The sequence below is a fragment of the Capsaspora owczarzaki genome (genome assembly GCF_000151315.2).
Source record: "Capsaspora owczarzaki ATCC 30864 unplaced genomic scaffold supercont2.18, whole genome shotgun sequence".
Taxonomy (NCBI): domain Eukaryota; class Filasterea; order Ministeriida; family Capsasporidae; genus Capsaspora; species Capsaspora owczarzaki.
Window position 1 is genome coordinate 74191 of NW_011887309.1, and position 18578 is coordinate 92768.

Sequence of the window (18578 nt, forward strand, 5' to 3'; positions counted from 1 at the left end):
GTTTTTCTGATACTTTCACTATTCGTTCATTCTGTTGCTTTGTGTCTTGTTCGTTCCCCTGCCTCTAGTACACTTTCCAGTTCCTGGTCACGATACTTTATGTTCACATCCGCCAAAATCCTCCGTTCTGAGACAAATCTATTGTTTTCGTTATTTCTCAGCTTCTTCTTCTCCCTCTCGTTATTCTCGAGCTCCACCACTTTCCTATTTCCTATTCCCACCACCTACTCACTCCATCCCACTCTTACATTTCTCTCATCCAAAATCTCCAATGCTCACTGCTGCTGCGCTGGGATTGGCGCCAAAATCCCACACTTGGCGCGCTTTCTCTGGCTTCACTGCGACCACCCGCCGTCCTCCTTCCCTCCCATCGTCTCACCCGTCGTCCGCTTCCTCTTCATCTTCCTCGCCTTGTCTCGTCGCTGCTTCGCGACGGTGCGTCTCGGCGTTGGCGAACTCGCCGCTGCTGTCCGTCTCTGAGGAAGTCCGCGCCGCGCTCGCTGCCGGCCGCCCCGTCGTTGCGCTCGAGTCGACCATTGTGTCGCATGGCATGCCCTATCCAGAGAACGTCCGCACGGCGCTCGAGGTCGAGGCCATCCTGCGCGCCCATCCCGCCGCTCCCGTCGTCCCCGCCACCGTCGCCATCATTGACGGCAAGATCCAGGTCGGACTCTCGCAGGAACAGCTCGAGCGGCTCGGGCAGGCCGGGCACAAGGCCGTCAAGACAAGCCGGAGGGACTTTGGCCAGGTTCTCGCGTCCAAGAGCGCGATCGGCGCCACGACCGTGTCTGGCACCATGATTGCTGCGCATATGGCAGGCATTCCCTTGTTTGTAACGGGTGGCATTGGCGGCGTCCATCGAGGCGTGCTCGAGACGTACGATGTCAGCGCCGATCTGACCGAACTCGGTCGCACGCCCGTTGCCGTCGTTTGCGCCGGTGCAAAGAGCATTCTCGACATTCCGCGCACCCTCGAGTATCTCGAGACGGAGGTAGGAGAGCGCGAGCGCATGGTTGGTGGAAGGGGGCAGGTGTACTGGAACGGTTTGTGCTCACTGGATTCTCTCTCTTTTGATGTCTGCCATATGACAGGGCGTTCCAACCATCACCCTCGGACACAACTCGCCAGACTTTCCGGCATTCTTCACGCCGAGCTCGGGCATTCCAGCCATGACGCACGTTGAAACAGAACAGGCTTGCGCTGAAATCATCCATGCGCATCTCCGCGCTGGCCTGACCTCCGGCCTTGTTGTCGGCGTGCCCATTCCGACTGCGTTTTCGTCGCAGTCCTCGTTCATCCAAAGTGCCATCGATCAAGCGTTGGGCGAAGTGTCTGCACGCGGGATTACGGGGAAAGAGACGACGCCCTTCTTGCTTGCGCGTGTCAACGAATTGACCAAGGGTGTCTCGCTGACGGCCAACATTGCCCTGGTCAAGAACAATGCGGCAAAGGGTGCTGGCATTGCGACAGAGCTAGCCAAGCTCAGGAATGCTCCAGCAGCGAGCAAACCGCAGCACCATCGCGGCATCACCCTTCCTCCTCCTCCTTCGCACGCCGCCTCGGAACACCATCTCAACCGCGGCTCGGCTGGCCTGATTGTGGTTGGAGGCAGCATGGTGGATGTCCTGTCCAACGTGACTTCGCCCCGCGTGACCATGGCCAGCTCAAACGTCGCTCGCGTAACGCAGTCCTTTGGCGGTGTTGGCCGCAACATTGCCGAGGGCGCGGCGCGTCTTGGTCTGCCAACCCATCTCATCAGCGCTGTCGGCGCCTCTGACATGCTTTCCAGCGGACTCTTGGCTCACTGCGAAGCCAGCGGCATCGACACGAGCCATGTAGCGCGCATGGAAGACCATTCGGCGTCCGTGTACAGCGCCATTTTCGATGCCAAGGGCGATCTGGTGGTGGGTGCCACCGATTCAGCAGCGTTGGAAGCATTGCCCGAGGCCCAGATTGCCCTCTCGCTTTCTCAGCTGCTCAATGTCCCCACGACCTCGTCGTCGGACAGTCTCAAGCCGGAGCATGCAGAGCCGCAGTCGCCTTTTGGCACTCCCTTCAAGTTCGACCAAACCACACTGGCAGCCTCCCCCAATTCGTGGGACCAGCGCATCGTTTGTGTCGATGGAAACCTCAGTCGGGCACAGATGCGCGCCGTTGTGCAAGTGGTCAACCGAGCACGGGCCGAACAGCGTCGAGTGCACCTGTGGTTTGAGCCCACTTCTGTGACAAAGCTTGCCAAGGTCGATGCGCTGCTCGAGCACCTCTCGTTCATCTCGCCCAACGAGCTGGAGCTCGAGGAGCTGGATCGCATCCTGCACGAGCGCTACCTCTGCGAGCACCCCAAGCGCAACCCCAAAACGCGGCACTTTCCACCAGCGACGACGCCTCCGTCCGAGTCAGCAAAGGTCAAGCTGAACATTTGGTCTGAGCTGCCGCTCGACTTTGTGCATCGTGGCGTGCGCGTGACGGCATGGATCCCGGTGGTCGTCGTGTCTGTCGGCAGCCGTGGCAAAGTGGTGTTTGTGCGAGACGGAGCTGAGGTGCACATCAAGCACTATCCCTCCGATTCAGGCTGGTGCAGCGTCGAGCACGAGTTGGCGCAGGCTGTTCAAGCCGGGAAATCCGCCGGCGCTTTCACCACAGCAAAGTCCAGCGCAGCCACCTCGGTGCCAGCGATGCAGCTGCCAGTTGTGAACGTGACTGGTGCAGGGGATAGCGGTGTTGCAGGCACCATTTCGGCACTGCTTCGCGGGCTGCCCCTCGATGATGCTGTCAAGGTATCCATGCGCTGCTCGCGCATGTCCCTGATGTCGCCGCAAGCGATTTCGACGCATCTTAGTCCTTTGCTGCTGACCACCCAACTTGGGATGGAGAGTCGACAGCTCACGAGTGTGTTGTAGGTCTGTGTTGTGTGTTGCAGAATCCATTAAACTATTGGTTGCGGTTTTTCGAAAGGTGCGCGCTTTTTTTTTTTTTTTTTTTTCATGTAAAATACGCCTTTGAATGTAGGCTGGCAATCGAACGCTGCCTTTGATAAAGCATCAACGGGTTGTAACAATTTTGTTTTCTTGTGAATGTATAAACAGACAAGTCACAAAAACCCAACACAGCACTGAGCAGCAAAACATCTGCTTCCCAAAATGCTACAAAACTACGTTTTACTTGCGAGCGGCAAAGACCTTCTTGACGTCGGCAAAGACCTCGTCGACCGAGCGCGTCGAGTCAATCTTGCGAACAAGGCCCTTGCGGTCAAAGTAGTTGACGATGGGCATGGTCTCGCTCTCGTAGGTGTGGAAGCGCTTGGTGAGCGACTCCTTGTTGTCGTCGGTACGGCCAGAGGTCAGGCCGCGCTGGAGGGCACGCTGGACGCAGGTGGCCTCGGGGCAGTCAAAGAAGAGGACAAAGTCGAGGTTGACGCTCGGGCCGACGACGGCGTCCCAGCCGGCAACGTTGTCCTGGTTGCGCGGGAAGCCGTCAATCAAGAAGGACTTGGTCGGGTTGAGGGCCATGGCCTCGGCGAGCAGCGTGCAGGTGATTTGGACGGGGACAATCTTGCCCTCGCGAATGTACTTGTCAATCAGCTCGCCGTTCTTGGACGCCGGCTTGGCGCGTTCGGCGCGCAGCAGGTCGCCTGCCGAGAGGTGGACGAATCCAAACTCCTGTCCAAACAAAGGGGTGTGTGAGTTGCAGTTCAGTGTTAGTACGTTGTTCAAGGTTTTTTAGGCGCTCTTGATCGACATTTCTCAGAGGCAGAGAGTTGATCGACCTTTCTAAGAAGCTGTGAGGTGTTGAAGCTTTCCATGAAATTGTACATCGAGTGAACAGCGAACAAACGTGATAATCGTCGATCGCCTTTTTTTTTTGGCTCGACTTTTGTTTGTTCGAGAAAAAGAGAAAAACTGAGAAACTGAGAAACTGAGAAACGGTGCTTTTTTTTTTTTTTTTTTTTTTTTTGGTTTTTTCATCTTTTTCTTGGCTCTGTTCTTTTGCTTTTTGCATTGGACTTGCATTGAGGAGCACCGCCTTCGATGCGAACGGCGACAGACACACGATCGAATCCAAACCGATCCAAGCCACCACTTTATTGAACGGGAGCTCAGAGTGATGGAAGGTGGGACGAAGAGAGAGCAGAGAGCACAGAGAGCAGAGAGAGACAGAGGCTGAAGCTCACTTGGACGATGCGCTCGCACTGGGTGCCCTTGCCAGAGCCAGGGCCGCCGAGCACAAAGACGACGTGCGGCTTCTCGGCACCAGAAGCAGTCGCTTTGGAGGAGGCGGCGCGGTAGGTCGCAGGGGCTATCAACGCATTGACGCGCGACCACATCCAGTGCAGCGCAGCAGTCGCAGTCACAAAGGCCATCGTTGTGAATGGGAGAATGAAAATGGAAGAGTGGAAGAAACAAAGAGAGCTCTCCCAAACGAGTAAATCGAGTCAAATTGTGGAACGGGGTATTGCATCGACAACGATGGAGGAAGTGAGTCAGAAAAAAGGCTTTTGATTTTGTGTTGAATGGCACAAAAACACAAAAACACACACAGACACAGACACACACACATACGCAGACAGATACAAGAAATGATCAACAAACACATACATCCAAATTCGACAGCTACAGTTTTAAAAAAAAAACCACACTACAACACCACACCAAGAAAATCCGTAAAAGTGGGCGAGAAACCAAGACACACACCAAAAGCTTTATGGCATCGTGTCGACAGACTTGACGCACTTGGCCATCGTCTTGGACGCTCGTGAAATGGCATCAGTCATGTAAAAGTCGCGCAGAGAGCTGATACCGGGGCTAAGACGGGAGGATGCGGCGGCGGCCGCGGGCTTGAGGGCGGCAAGCTGCTGCTGGCCGAGGGCGTAGAAGGCGCTGGGCTCGACCACGTTGTATCGGGTCAGGGTGGGCGACACTTGCTCGAGTCTTCGGCGAACGTCGTACAGCGAGTCGTACGGGAGCTCGTAGCCGGCAACCTCGGACAGGGCGCGGATAATCTTCCAGTCCTCGCGCGCCAGGCCTGGTGGGGTGACGGCGCGCTTGGCAAGCTGTGCGCGGCCCTCCGTGTTGACGTAGGTGCCGTTCTTTTCCGTGTAGGCGGCGCCGGGCAGGATAATGTCGGCGAGGTGAGCGCCGCGGTCGCCGTGGTGGCCCTGATAGACGACAATGCAGTCCGCAGGGAGCTTGTCGCGAGTAATGTTGTGGTCGTCAGCGCCGAGCAGGTAGAGGAGCTTGACGTCGCGAAGCGAGGCGGCAGTGTGCGGTACTGGCGAGTAGCCGAGGTCGAGAGCAGCGCCCTGGCTGGCGGCCGTGTGCAGCACGTTAAACACCTTCCAGTCAGCAGCGGCGCTCTTGGCAAGGCCAGCAACGCGGCTGGCAGCGCCGATGAGCTGGGCAGCGGTGGCCTGGTCGGCCTGGAGCGACGAGCTGCCGAGGACAATCATGGGCTTCTTGGCCGCGGCGAGGCGAGCCGAGAAGGCGTGGCGACCCGAGGCAATCTGCTCGAGCGTCTCGATCGTGTTGCCGAGGTGCTCGTACTCGTAGTTGAGGTCGAGCTTCTCGCCGACCACGGCGACGCGCAGCTCGTTCTGGACAAAGCCCTTGCGGAGACGAGCGTTGAAGAGGGGCGCCTCGTACCGGGGGTTGGCGCCAATCACCAGGACGAGATCGGCGTCCTCGGCACCTTGTAGCCGGGTGTTGAGCAGGTAGTTGGAGCGAATATCAGTGTTACCGGCAAAGGCCTGCTCCGTTCGCAGATCGTTCGCGTTCAGGCGGTGGAAGAGGTCGCGCAGCGCCACAAGCGACTCGGCATCGGCAAACGGACCGGCAATCGCGCTCATGTTGGCGCCAGAGACCTTCTGCAGACGGAGGGCGAGGAGCGCGAGGGTGTCCTCCCAGTTGGTGGCAACGAACGAAGAGGAGCCGTCGGCGTTGGCTTGGCGAACCATGGGCGAGACAAGGCGCTGGCGCTTGAGGCCGTCGTAGGCAAAGCGGCTGCGGTCGGACAGCCACTCCTCGTTGACCTCGTCGTTCATGCGAGGCAGGATGCGCATGACCTCGCCACCGCGGGCGTCAACGCGAATGTTGCTGCCAATGGCGTCCATGACGTCGATAGACTCTGTGCAGCGGAGCTCCCACTGACGAGCGGTGAAGGCGTAGGGCTTGGAGGTGAGCGCGCCGACGGGGCAGAGGTCGATAATGTTGCCCGAGAGTTCCGAGCGGAACATTTTCTCGACATAGGTGCCGATTTGAATGTCGTTGCCACGGCCAGTGGTGCCGAGCTCGTCCACGCCGGCAATCTCAGAGCCAAAGCGCACGCAACGCGTGCACAGAATACAGCGGTTCATCGAGGTCTTGACCAGCGGGCCGAGGTTTTTGTCCTCGACTGCGCGCTTTCCCGTGAACCTGATGTCAGTGAAGCGGCTGTGTGGATTTGATTTGGGGGGGGGGTGAGGTGGGGAAAATTGAGGGTGAGTTGGAGAAAACGACCGCAGAAATCCTGGATGAAATGAGCTCTCACCTCTTGTCCGAGCCAAACACCATCGATTGGTCTTGCAGATCGCACTCGCCAGCTTGGTCGCAGACGGGGCACTGTAGCAGAGGGAGAAAGCAGGACGGAAACACAAGCAGAGAAAAAGTGAGTAAAACAAAAAAAAATCAGTGTCCGCCTCAGCCAAAGTGGAGCACTGTCTTTCCCCCCCCCCCGGGACATAAATCACATCATCCACCAGTCCCTATGGCTGCGAACAAATCGAAACAAAAAAAAAAACTCACATCAAGAGGATGGTTGACAAGCAAAAACTCCATGACACCCTCGCGAGCCTTCTTGACCATGGGGGAATCGGTCTTGATGCGCATGCCGGGCATGATGGGCATGGCGCAGGAGGCGACGGGCTTGGGGGTCTTCTCGACCTCGACGAGGCACATGCGGCAGTTGCCGGCGATCGAGAGGCGCTCGTGGTAGCAGAAGCGCGGGATTTCGATGCCGACGGCCTCGCACGCCTGGATGATGGTGGTGCCCGGGGCGACCTTGACCGGAGTGCCGTTTACAAAGACCTCCACGGCCGCAGGGGCCGGCGGCGGCGCAGGGGCAGCAGCAGCAGGAGCAGCAGGGGCCGGCGTGGCAGCAGCAGCAGCCGCAGCGTTGGCCGTCGCGCCAGTGGCCGTCGTGCCCAGCCCGCGGACTGCACACAAGAGCGCCATCAAGCAATCCATGCAAAGAACCAAACGGTGAGGTGGGGGTGGGGGAAGCGGGGGTTGAGGTTGATGAGCGATCAGCATGAAGAAAGAAAGGAAAAAAAAAAAAAAAAAAAAAAAGAGCACACGATTTGCTGCTGTTGAGGACTTGCCTGGCTGAGCGAGCCGCATCATCGTGGGCACAGCAGACGCAAGACGCAGCATTTGGGGTTTGTTGTCGTTTGGGGTTGAATCTGCGTCTGGAAGGAAGGAGGAGGAGCGACAATTGGAGAAAGAACAACAGTCAGTTTGGGGAAGACAACAAAAAAAAAATCACAAAAAAAAAAAAAAAAAAAAAAGGAAACGAAACGGAAAAGCCAAAGGAAATAAAAAAAAAAAAAAAAAAAAAAAAAAAAGAGCGATCGCAGAAAATTCGCGCTCTCGATTGATTGAAACGCAGAAGAAGAGGACGACAGGACAAAGAGAGGACAAAGATAGGAAAAGAGTGTAAGGAACAAGGAGAAGAAAGGGGAGCGAGGGCAGGAGCGGAATCGAGAGAGAGAGAGAGGCACAAAAGCAGATTGGAAGAGAAGCAGCAGAAAAGCAATGGAAAACCACACAAAGAAAAAAGAAAAAAAAAACGAAAGCACAAACCAGAACCAGAGTGAACCCGAGCACTTATGGGGAAAATGCGGGACGATGGCAAATGTAGTGAGAGGAGAAGAATTAAAAGAAGCAAGGAACAAAGGAGGAGGAGGAGGAAAGGAATGAATGGTGAAAGAGGAGGAATTTCTGCTGTGAAACGAGTGATCAATGAAACGGGGATCGGATGGATTGTCTCCAGCACCTGGATGGACGTGTATGTAATACCTGCATCAAACCAAGCTATTCTGATTGTCGTTCAGCTCTGATCTTCTTTTTTGCTGCTGCCGTGCGTTTCTGAGATTGTTGTTGCCTTTTTGTTGCTTAGTGATTCGTTTCTGCTCCTCTTGCCCGCTGCCTTTCTCGTCAAATGCCCTCACAATTTATTCCCCTTCCTCTGATCTTTGTTCCAAAGGACTGAATTTTTGTTCGTCACCTTTGCCACTTGGTCGAATGCAGAACGGCGCCATTGCTCTTTGGTTTGTTGCCTTTTGTTTGATTTTTTTTTCTTTTTTTCATCTAATGTGTTTCCCAATCTCAGAGCGTGATTTTTTGTGGAAGACAACAGCCTGCCTTCTTGCAGCTGGGTGGACATTGAGACTCTGCTCTATGTCATGTCAGCATCCCGAGCACCCTCCTTTTCGACGACACGCACGAACAGCAGCAACAGCAACAGCAACAAGCAAGCAACAGCAATCGAGGAACATAGAAAAAAAAACCCAATGAAAAAAAAAAAAAAAAAAAAAGACGCGCGTGGTTTGATTTTTTTTTTTTTTTTTTGGTTTTTCGTCTGTTCTTGTTCTTGTTCTTGTGCTGTGTTTGCTGGATCTGGCCTGCCTTTGTGTGGCGTGGCAATGTTCAGCTGCAGCTTGAGTGTGTGTGTGTGTGTGTGTGTGTGGGTGGGTGGTTTGAGCGTGCATTGGGACCAGCGCACAACCGTGCCTTTACTTCCCGAAAGTCAACAATCGAGTTCAGCGCCCTCTTTTTATTATTTTTGTTCTTTTTGTTTTCTTGTTGTTGTGAGCGCACAGCGGGTGGGCAGCGGTGGCTGCTCGCTTGATGCACAACGGCCCTTCACTCGTCGCTGCGTGCGTGGGGGGAGCATCTGTGCAGCGAGCCACAACGCAAAGACAGCCAAACGGCCCACGACGGTTTTTTTTTCTTTTTTTTTCTTTTTTCTTTTTTTTTAATATTTTATTCAAGGTCGAAAAGCGCTCTGATGTGTCGTCCTGTTGCAGTCCCTTGCCTTTGCGCGCACCACCACGCTCGTGCCCGTGTGCTTTTGCGTAGTGTTGTCTGTCCACGCCACCTGCTCCCCGCTTTCCGTGGTCTGCTCTCCGTCCCTTTGCCTCTTTTCTTTTCTTTTTTTGAATTTTCCCTTTTTTTTTTTTTTTTTTTCCTCTCCTTTTTGGTTCTCTCGTCTGTTGCTTTCCGTTGTGCGGTCCAAAGTCGACCTCTCCGCTCGTAATGGCATTGCTGGGCAAGGCTTGCATCACCGCCTGTGGCTGCAGCGGCAATCGCAACAAACGGACGCCCTGTGCTCTGTGCTCTGTGGAGACCAAAAGCCAACAAAGAGAGCGGTTTTATTGCCAACAACGAGCCCTTTTAAATCAATTTATTCTAACAATTTCAATCCCAGCCACCCTAGAGATTGCTAGGTCCAACGCCTCACTAAATGCCCCTCGCAAATTCAACCCCGCACCTCCCAGCTGTTCCCGCATGCTGGCACTTTTGGACACTCACCACGCACGCTCATTACACCCTTCTTTTTCGCTCTTGCTCTTGCTTTCGTTGACACACTGTGCAAGTCATGTCACTCACCTCAACTCTCCTCGTTTTGAATGGACCCTTTCTGTCTCCATCCTTTCTCCCATCGCAGAAAACCCCCCGCCCAAACACAGACGCCAGCGCTTCTGATCAGCCATGTTCTGGAAGTTTGGTTTCCACGCACAGTCGGCCGTCGAGAAAATCCTCGACCGCCATGTCTTCACGCTGGAGAACCTGCTTGACGAGGAGGACGTCTTGCAAGAGACCAAGTCCAACAACAAGCGTCTCATTGAATAGTAACCAAACGCTTTGCTTGTCGAGCTCGTGGGCTGCAAATGCTTCAGCAAATGTTGATTGCCAACTGTTTCCGATTGTCTTTGTTTTATCCAGCTTTGCCACGCCCGAAGTTCTTGAGCAGCTCATCAAGTACACCGTGAACCAGCCTGACGAGGCTCTGGACGAGCGTGAACAGTACAAGTATGTCTGAGGCGATAATTGCGTGTGCTCTGCATCAATCTTTGACAGTTTCTGATTATTTTATTTTCTTTGCTCTCCTCTTTTGCTTTTATCTCCTCCCTCTTGATAGATACCCGAGCCTTGCGGCCGAAATCATCTCGGCAGAAGTCTGGGCCATCTGCGATGGCATTACGCAACAGCAAAGCCTGCTTGAGACGTTGTGGAACTTTTTGGACCAACCCGCGCCCCTCAACCCGCTTCTCGCCTCGTTCTTTGTCAAGGTTGCCTCCACTCTGCTCTTGAAGAAGCCTGCCGAAACCCTCGAGTTTGTTCAAAAGCAGCCCAAGATGCTCGACAAGCTGCTCTCGCACATCGGCACGTCCGCCATCAAGGATTTGTTGATCCTGATTGCCGTCGCCCAGGACCAGCCCGAGAAGGAGACGTCTTTGCACTGGCTGCAGGAGGAGCGTTTTATTGAGCGGTTGATTGAGCTTTTGGACGCCAAGTATTCCGACGACGTGAGTCTCTGCAGGGATTTTGGGCTTTGGCGATCGTGCAGCACATCTCATTTTTCTTTGTGCCTGTGCTTGTACTTTTTTTTGCTTGCTTGTAGGTCCACACCAACGCTTCTGGTGTGATTGTCGAGATGATTCAAGCTTGCCACGATCCGAACTTCTCGGCCCCACCAGTCGAGCTCATTGGCATGTTGCAAGAGGAAGCCAACATCCATCTGCTGTTGGATGTCATGATGACCAGCTCGTCGTCGCTGATTCATGGCCTTACCGTTATTCTCAACATTGTCGACCACGACCGTGAAACGTATGTCTTTTGCACAGTTTTTTTTTCTTTTATTGGAACTTCATCATTGCTCACCGCCCTTTCCCCTCTCCCCTCTCCCCATTTTTCGCCATGCTTTCAGGCCCCAATCTGTTGAAGAGCCCCGATCAGGCTCACCCACGTCCATGGAGGCTGAGGCTGCTGAAGGACGGCAGGCCTTGGAACCCGCGCGCGTTCTGTCATACGTTATTCCTCGCATCAAGGACTTGCATGCCATGCTCCTCGATCAGGCTTCTTTGGCCGACGCACAGCCCCTCAAGCTCACGTCGGGCGTGCTTCAGCGTCCCTTTGGCGCCACTCGCCTGAAGATTGTCCGCTTCCTGGCGATGCTCTTCCGCTCCAGCAATGCTGATGCATACAAGGCTCTTGCCGAATGCAAAGCCCTTGACACTGTCTTGGTGAGAGAGTGTACTGTTGCTGGTGGGATGATCGATTTTGGTGTTGGAGCGACTGCAGACTTACACTTTTTTTTTCTGTTTTGCAGGACCTTTTCTTTGAATTCCAATGGAACAACTTCCTGCACGCACTTGTTGAGGACATTATCCGTGCCATTTTCACTCCGCAACCGTCCTCGACTGAGCGAAACGAGTTTGAGCAGCTGCTTGTTGCCGCGCTCGACCAAGGCCGCGTCCTCCAACGCATTATCGATGGTTTCTCGGCCAACCTGCTCGATAACGGCAGTGTTCTGAAGCACAACCGACAAGGCTTTATGGGTCACTTGACCAGCATTGCCAACATTGTCTCCGAGTCCTTGAAAGAAGATCGTAGCAGCATTCCTGGTAACGATTCGCGCCATGTGCTGATGTCGCCGCCGACTCTACTTCATTTTCATGCACTCACCTTTTTTTTTTTTTTTCCTTTGCTATGTTGGACTTTTTCTTGCTTGCGTTGTCCTCATTGTAGACGTCATTACTGCCGAAACCCTGGCTGCTTGGAATGCCTTTACCGAAGGCCCACTGGCCCAGCTCAACCATCTCAATAGCCGAGAGCTTGGTGGCCCGCGGCCCTCCGCTCTGGACGACAGCGATGAGGACGATTTCCTCGAGCAACACATGGGCGATGACGACAACACCCAATCGGTATGTTGACGAGCGCACGCCGTTTTGTTTGTTTGGTTTGTTTTGCTTTGTCATGCTGACTTGGGTTTTTTTTTCGCTCTTCTCGCGTTAGGCCTTCTCACACTACCTCATTGATCAACAATCAATTGAGCAGCAGCATCACAGCGCGCAGTTCAACGGCGACGATGACGATGATGACGAGCAGTACGTTATCTGTTTTTTTTTTTTTTTTTGTTTTTTTTTTTCTCCTTTTTTTCCCTCTTGACTTTGATGTTGTCATGCCTTCTCTTGCTTACCCTTCAATCTTTCTTTTAAATACTTTCACCCTCCGCAGTCAAGTGTATGGCATGCAAGATCCCTTCGGAAACGTCACCCAATACGACCCCGACGACCGCGAACCTGGCTCGCTTGCGTTCAACCGAGCACGGCCGTCGTTTGGCGATGATGACGACGATGACGACGACGACGATGAGGAGGAGGACGAGCACGATGAGGAAGATGAGGAAGACGATGACTCTGAGGGCAAGAGCTCTGGCGACGAGGACGAGAGCATTCGCATCATGCCTCCGCTTTCGCCTGCAGAGAATGACGAAGCCGAGCCAAAGATGCGTGAGCGCGCACGTGCTTTTTCGTCAGAGAATGTCCACGCCATTTCGTCTGGCGAGGAGTGGAGCGGTTTTGAGCAGTTCAAGCCGGAGCCGGCGGCGGCAACTGAGGCGCCTGCTCCGTCCCAAGTCCTGCTGTTGGACACAACTCCAGCTGAGGACGAGTCGGACGACACGCACGTACAAGAAACTGTCCCCGAAAGCGAGGGTGCATCGCTCGATGTCGGCATCGAGACTTTGCCTTCGCACATTGTTCTTGCTGCCGCCGCCGCTACCTCTGCTGAGGAGGAGCCCGCTGAGGAGGAGCACGCCGAGGAAGAACACGCTGAGGAGAAGCACGCCGAGGAGGCTGTTGTTGAAGCTCAAGAAGCTCCTGTCTCTGCCGAATCCGAGCCTGTGGCTGAGCAAAAGTCGTGGGCTGATGTTGTTAAGCAGCCTCAAGAGCTCGCTTCCGAGCCCGTAAGCATTCATTTTGGCTTGTGTGTCGTGGATTGTGTGGTGAACCTCTGTTGCTGACTCGCGTTTGTTTCTCTCTCTCTCTTTTGTTTGTTTGTTCAGGTTAACGGAGCTGCTGCTTCCAACGCGGACGAGGAGGACGAACCCACCACGTCCGAGTGCTAATAATATTCTTCATTGTACTTGGCCTGCGCGTTCGAGCAGGATGGGTTTCTCCTAGATTTTTGCTTTTATTCGCCCTTCTTTTTTTTTCCGTATCTTTCTTAGCCCGCTGGAACTGCTGTTCGAGCTCACTTCTTTTCCCAATTTCTTCAAAAGCTAATCCCTCCGTTTTGTCTCCTCTCTTTCTCTCTCTCTCTTTCCTATTTGTCTTCGTCTTTTCCTGTTTGTGTGGTTGTGCTTGTCATATTTTGTTTGTGTGGGTTTTTTGTGTTTGCCATGCCTGTGTGAATTATTTTCCAGAGCATGTATTGTGTCCTTGTTCTCCTTTTTGTCACTTATTTTCGACGTTCAACCTCGTCATCTCATGTACCTCTTTTCTTTCTTTGGGTTTTTTGTCCTTGCTCGTCTTTTGTTTTGTTTTGTCGCCGCCACCACCACCACCACCATTACCCCCTGGTTGGGCTTGGACTCTTTCAGTGCTCCAGCTGTTTATCGTTGTTGGCACTTCGTTCGCCTGTGAATGAAGCATTGGATTGATTGCTTTGTTGTTTTTTTTTTTTTGCATCTGTTTGTGCTTTCATAAACTTTACTACTTTGTGATGTTCAAGTCAACTTTTACTGGGCGGCTGTGACCTCGGCTTGTTTTGGTTTTCAGACATTGCAAAACAACAAACAAACGCAAACTGGCCGAACAGCGATTTTTGTTTTTTTTCTTGTGTTTTTGTTTCAATTCAAGAAATGAAAGTCGTTCAATCAAACAAACACCTCGGGTATGTCCGCTGTCAGAAGGTGGCTGTGCTTGGAGCCACAGGAATGGTGCGCCATACCAAGTTGTTGCCGCGCAAAAGACCAGCAGCAGTCCAGCCTTCGGCGCTCAAGCTGCGCCAGCACTCTTGCCATGTGGCAGGACGAGGCTTGGGCGCGAGGGCGAGCTCGCTGCCTGCAAGCTTCATTGTGCTGGAAACAAGGCTGAGCGCAAAGCCGAGTGGCTGTGTGAGGTACTCGATGGCCACAAAGTACAAACGACGGGTTTGCTCGCCGGCCAGGAACTGGAAGTGCAATTCCTGGAGCTCTTCCTGAGAAAGGTGGTCGTCGTCTTCGTCCAGGTCACCATCGTGCTCGTTCAATTCGACCTCTTCGTCCTCGTCGCCGTCGCCGCCGTGATGATGACGCGCTTGGTCACGACGCTGCTGACGTGCGGCAATGTCACGACGTTCGGCGATGCACTCCAAGACGTACGGAACAATCAGACCCGCCGTGACCAGATACGCGTTCGACAGCAGCGATGGCTGCAAGCCAGCAAACAGGCCACAGAATCCCTCGCGGCGAGCAATGTGCACGAGCGACTGCACGGTGCCAGTGTAGATGGTCTCGCCGCCAGCAATCTGGGCAATCATACGGGCGCGCACGACGGCAGCCGGATAGCTGATCGCCACACGCAGCATCATGGTAGCCATGCGCATCGTCCAAGCCTTGCCAAAGCGAACGAGATGCTCGCCGAAGGTGGTGGGCAGCGGTGAGAAGACGGGCTCGAGCTCGCCAGCGCGAACACGCTTCAGGTAGTCATCCGCCACCAGAGGCGACACGGTCGAGCGGAATGGCTTGACCTCCAAGAACGGCGCGAGCACTTTACCAAGCATGCGTCCGGCGACTTCTCCCGCCAAGTTGGACGTAAACGTCGCTCCGAGACCGGTGAACAAGGTTTTCACGCCGTGTGTCTTCCAAATCCATCGCGCTGCGTTTCAGATGGAATGACAAAAACCATGGCAAAATATAGACGTTTCCAGAGTGCGAGTCGACCGACGAGGTTTTTCCGACGTATACCAAAGTGTCCAGTCAAATACAGAGGGAAGACGAAGTGAGTGAAGTGAACGGCAATGCCAAGACAAGCGAAAACTCCAATCAAACCCCAAAGCAAACTCGTTGCAAAGGGTTTCTTGTAAAGTGTTCTTATGGTAGAGATTTTGTTTGTACCATAGGTGAAGCCGTTGGGCAGCTTGAGAACGGGGCGGCCAAGCAGATCGCTCGCTGCGACGGGGGCAACGGGCTCGTAGCGATGCATGACGAGCGTCTTGGTGACCAGCATGGGCTGCGTGATGACAGTGCCAAGACCAGAAAGGACCATCTCGCCGACGTGGGCGGGCGTCGGAAGCAGTGCATTCAGCACCCAGTCAATGGACTGATCCATGAGTGAAAAAACAAAAAGTTCTGAGAAAAGAAGAGAGACTGAAGACAAACAGTGTCAAACATTGGCGTGAACAAAGATGCACATGGGAAAAGATTGAGAGTAATGCGCAAGTGCTGTACTGTTTTATGGAGCAATACAATAAGCTTTGTTACAACCATCGAAGCGAGAGAAAGACACACACAGATAAACACCGGCTTTGTCAACCAAAAAGCCAAAAGGGAGAAAGAAAGATAAAAGCAGAACGAGGAGACGAGCAGATTACATAGGGGGGAAAAAAAGAAAAGAAAAGAAAGAAATACGAAAAACAATACAAGCAACTCGCAGACCGGCCGCGAACGTTGCGCTTCAACAGCTGGAATCTCGATGGACTAGCCAGCATGGTGACGAGGATGATGATGATGATACAAGACAACCTGGACAAACGAAGAGAGAGAAAAAAAAAGAAAGGCTCAGGCAAAGCTTTGTGAGCGCAAAAAGGCAGCCCGCTTGTTGAGTGTTGCACGCGACACTTGGTTCCCATTCATGTCTCGGGGTGCAAGTGGTGGCAACAGAATAGGTCGCCTAAAATCGAACTCCACCGGCTTGACGGCTTCAGCGCGAATCGTTTGAGGGTTTTCACTGGTGGTCCCGGTGGTCCCATCGTTCATAGGAGCAGGCCCGCTCGCCGGTGCAGCGTGGGTCCCCGACGAGGGAGGATTAGAAGCCGGTGCAGTCAAAGACTGAAGCTGTTCATGATCGCGCTCGAGCTGAAGCTGAGCATCATCCAGCTGACGCTTCAGCTCGGACACTTTGTTGCGTTCTTGCTCAAGCTCCAACAGACCTTGCGACACCTTGTTGCGCTCTTGCTCAAGCTCCAGTTCGAGCTGTGTGCGGGTCTGCTTCAAAGAAACGGCAAGAGACGTTGATTTCCCCGGAAGAGCGAGATCGAGCTGTTTCACAAGATCTGTGCACGATGGGCGCTGGCGAGGATCTGGATGGAGCATGTGCTGCACAGAGGGAACCAAGCACCCAGCCCAGACGTAAGAATTCCATCACTCCAGTTTCTTGGATGCAGCTTGTCAAAGCGAAGGGCGAAAAACAAAAAGTGAAACTTACTCGCATCAAATCGTTCATGGTCTTGCTGAAACGCGGAATCTCGGGAACCTTGCCTGTTCGCAGGGCCTGCCAATCGTCGCCGTTTGGTGGAGGCTTGGTGCCCGTACCCTGTTTTTTTTTTTTTTTTTTTTTTTTTTTTTTTTTTTTTTGGTTTTTCGTAAACCAACAGAAGATTAGAACAAACAATCCATTTCCCGTAATCCCCCCCCTCCCTTCCTCCCTCCCTCCCTCGCGACCTGATCGCAAACCATTCGCAACTCACCAATTCATATAACACAATCCCCAAGGAGAAAATGTCGCCCTTTTGCAGCTGGGACACGTCGACCGGCTCATGGAGCAGCTCCTTCGCCATGTAGCAACGATCGCCCTCCTCGACATCGCTCCCATCCGGTGACTGGATCGAGGCAACGTGACCAAGATCGCCAAGCTTGTAGACGGTACGCTCACGGATGGTGGTTGAAGCACGACGCAAACTGATAATGGGTCTGTTGTAAGGGTTTGTTTGTGTGCCGTTGTTATTGCTGCTGTTGCTGGTGAGGTTGTTGATATTGTTGTTGTTATTGTTGTAGCCGTGGCTGCTGCTGCTGCTCCTGCTGCGGTTGCCAGACCGGCCAAGAAACGGCACATCTTCTTTAAAGGCCCATTCCTCGTCAATCACGCTCTCGTTTGAAAGGAAAATGTTGGCCGGCTTGATGTCTAGATGGGCAAGGCCGTGCTGATGCATGTGACGAAGGCCACTGACGAGCTGACGCAGCATGTCGCGGAGTTCAGGCTCTGAAAACTCGTGCTCGACGTTTTCAAGATTGCCCTGGTCGCAATACTCGTTCTGGATGTAAATGGAATTGTTCTCTGGCCATGCGCCATAGTAGCGCACAACGTGGCGGTTGGTGCCCATAATCGAGTGAGCCCAAACCTCCTTTTGGTGCGAGCGCGAGTCCGCCACAGACCTTATGTTGTGGTTGAGCTTCTTGATGGCGTATGGCATGCCATCAAAGTTGTTGACGCAACGATAGACTGTGCCAAACTCGCCGGAGCCGATCAATTCCTTCTGAGAAAAGTCATCCTGTAGGCGAGAACGGCTTGCGCCGGGCTCGACCGAGTTTTGGCGCAAGTGAGGAAAGCGGCTCTGGGTGGCAAACGTGGGCACCCGAGGAGATGCGCCAATCGCCAGTGTCGACGAACCTGACGCAGCAAGCAAGGCAAGGGCCTCACCAGACGGTCTGGCGAGCCAGGACTGGTTGCGAAAGCTCTGCCTGTCGACAGTGCTGTCCGTTAAGGGCTCCGCCAGAACAAAGCCTCCATCTGGATGGATGCTGGATCGCAGTTGACGCGTTGGCATTGGCGAGGGCGGAATAAACGGGCTGATGGGAGAGGGCAGTCCGTTGACGACGACTGGCTCGTCGCTGTCCATGGAGACGGTGATGTCGGGAAGTGGCTGGGTAGCGGTGGGGCTGCTCGGGGTGCTGCTGTGAGGCAGCATGCGAGGACGCTTCAGTGTCTCAGAGTGCAAAGGAGCAGAGTCATCGGCGGGATCATCCAGGTCGGCAATGCCACGCTTGTGGCGAAAGAGCTGCCCGCCAGGCGGTGAGAGGTCTTGGAATGCAAAGAGATTGGTGGATCGCATGAGGGTTGGCGATGCGTCGCCCTCCGAGCAGGTTCGCTGCCGTGGGGACAAGCCCGATTGCCGCAGCGAAGCGAGCGAGTTTGACTGCAAGTGTTCGTAGCTAGCTCGTCGAGTTGGAGTGGCCGCGCTCGGCTCGAGCGGTGACGAAATCTCAATACTGGGTACGCCCGTCGCTCGGAATAGCGCCGTCAGCGTTGCCTCTGCTGGGCGTTCTGAGATGGTGGATGCGACTGGAATGCCAGCGAAGGGCGATGCCGCAAACTCGAGCCGCCGAGCATTCCGCGGCGATCGGTGCGGGGTGTTGCAGCTCGGTTGTTGCTGCTGTTGTTGTTGCTGTTGCTGCTGTTGCTCTGGGTGGGTCAAACGGGGGCTCGTTGATACCTGACTGCGTTGCGAATTGGTGATTCCCTTCATGCTGATGGTGGTGGTGGTGGTGGTACTCGGCGAGTGAAGAGCAACACTCGACGCGTCCCTGTCAATGGAGACGTCAAACAGCAAGCGAGCTGCGTG

At 54.0% G+C, this 18578-nt stretch overlaps 6 protein-coding genes across 7 annotated transcripts; 2 read left to right on the forward strand and 4 right to left on the reverse strand.

Moving 5' to 3' along the window:
• The first annotated feature begins 99 nt into the window (after positions 1-99).
• Positions 100-2955, forward strand: CAOG_08214 (pfkB family carbohydrate kinase). Its single transcript, XM_004342420.2, has 2 exons — positions 100-991; positions 1092-2955. The coding sequence occupies exons 1-2, from the start codon at positions 272-274 to the stop codon at positions 2898-2900; spliced, it is 2529 nt and encodes an 842-aa protein (XP_004342469.1). The 5' UTR covers positions 100-271; the 3' UTR covers positions 2901-2955.
• CAOG_08215 (adenylate kinase) lies at positions 2935-4404 on the reverse strand. Its single transcript, XM_004342421.2, has 2 exons — positions 4172-4404; positions 2935-3659 (listed from the first exon to the last, which is right to left on the reverse strand). The coding sequence occupies exons 1-2, from the start codon at positions 4358-4360 to the stop codon at positions 3159-3161; spliced, it is 690 nt and encodes a 229-aa protein (XP_004342470.1). The 5' UTR covers positions 4361-4404; the 3' UTR covers positions 2935-3158.
• Positions 4405-4476: 72 nt separating this feature from the next.
• Positions 4477-7868, reverse strand: CAOG_08216. Of its 2 annotated transcripts, XM_011272588.1 has the most exons (5): positions 7833-7868; positions 7352-7438; positions 6777-7186; positions 6523-6593; positions 4477-6425 (listed from the first exon to the last, which is right to left on the reverse strand). In XM_011272588.1, exons 2-5 carry the CDS (start codon positions 7401-7403, stop codon positions 4700-4702), a joined length of 2259 nt encoding a protein of 752 aa, XP_011270890.1. In that variant the 5' UTR covers positions 7404-7438; positions 7833-7868; the 3' UTR covers positions 4477-4699. The 2 variants fall into 2 exon arrangements, with proteins under 2 accessions (XP_011270890.1, XP_004342471.2); XM_004342422.2 differs by lacking the exon at positions 7833-7868 and having other exon boundaries at positions 7352-7493.
• A 1797-nt stretch (positions 7869-9665) lies between these two features.
• Positions 9666-13756, forward strand: CAOG_08217 (hypothetical protein). The gene is made up of 10 exons (XM_004342423.2): positions 9666-9883; positions 9978-10064; positions 10174-10561; positions 10657-10862; positions 10963-11278; positions 11365-11659; positions 11784-11959; positions 12051-12142; positions 12273-13002; positions 13102-13756. Exons 1-10 carry the CDS (start codon positions 9744-9746, stop codon positions 13162-13164), a joined length of 2493 nt encoding a protein of 830 aa, XP_004342472.1. The 5' UTR covers positions 9666-9743; the 3' UTR covers positions 13165-13756.
• A 187-nt stretch (positions 13757-13943) lies between these two features.
• CAOG_09183 (hypothetical protein) lies at positions 13944-15349 on the reverse strand (the record flags this gene model as incomplete). The annotated part of the gene is made up of 2 exons (XM_011272598.1): positions 13944-14896; positions 15136-15349. 2 exons carry the CDS (start codon positions 15347-15349, stop codon positions 13944-13946), a joined length of 1167 nt encoding a protein of 388 aa, XP_011270900.1.
• A 97-nt stretch (positions 15350-15446) lies between these two features.
• Positions 15447-18413, reverse strand: CAOG_09184 (hypothetical protein). Its single transcript, XM_011272599.1, has 3 exons — positions 16707-18413; positions 16445-16552; positions 15447-16335 (listed from the first exon to the last, which is right to left on the reverse strand). The coding sequence occupies exons 1-3, from the start codon at positions 18066-18068 to the stop codon at positions 15799-15801; spliced, it is 2007 nt and encodes a 668-aa protein (XP_011270901.1). The 5' UTR covers positions 18069-18413; the 3' UTR covers positions 15447-15798.
• Between the last annotated feature and the right edge of the window lie 165 nt (positions 18414-18578).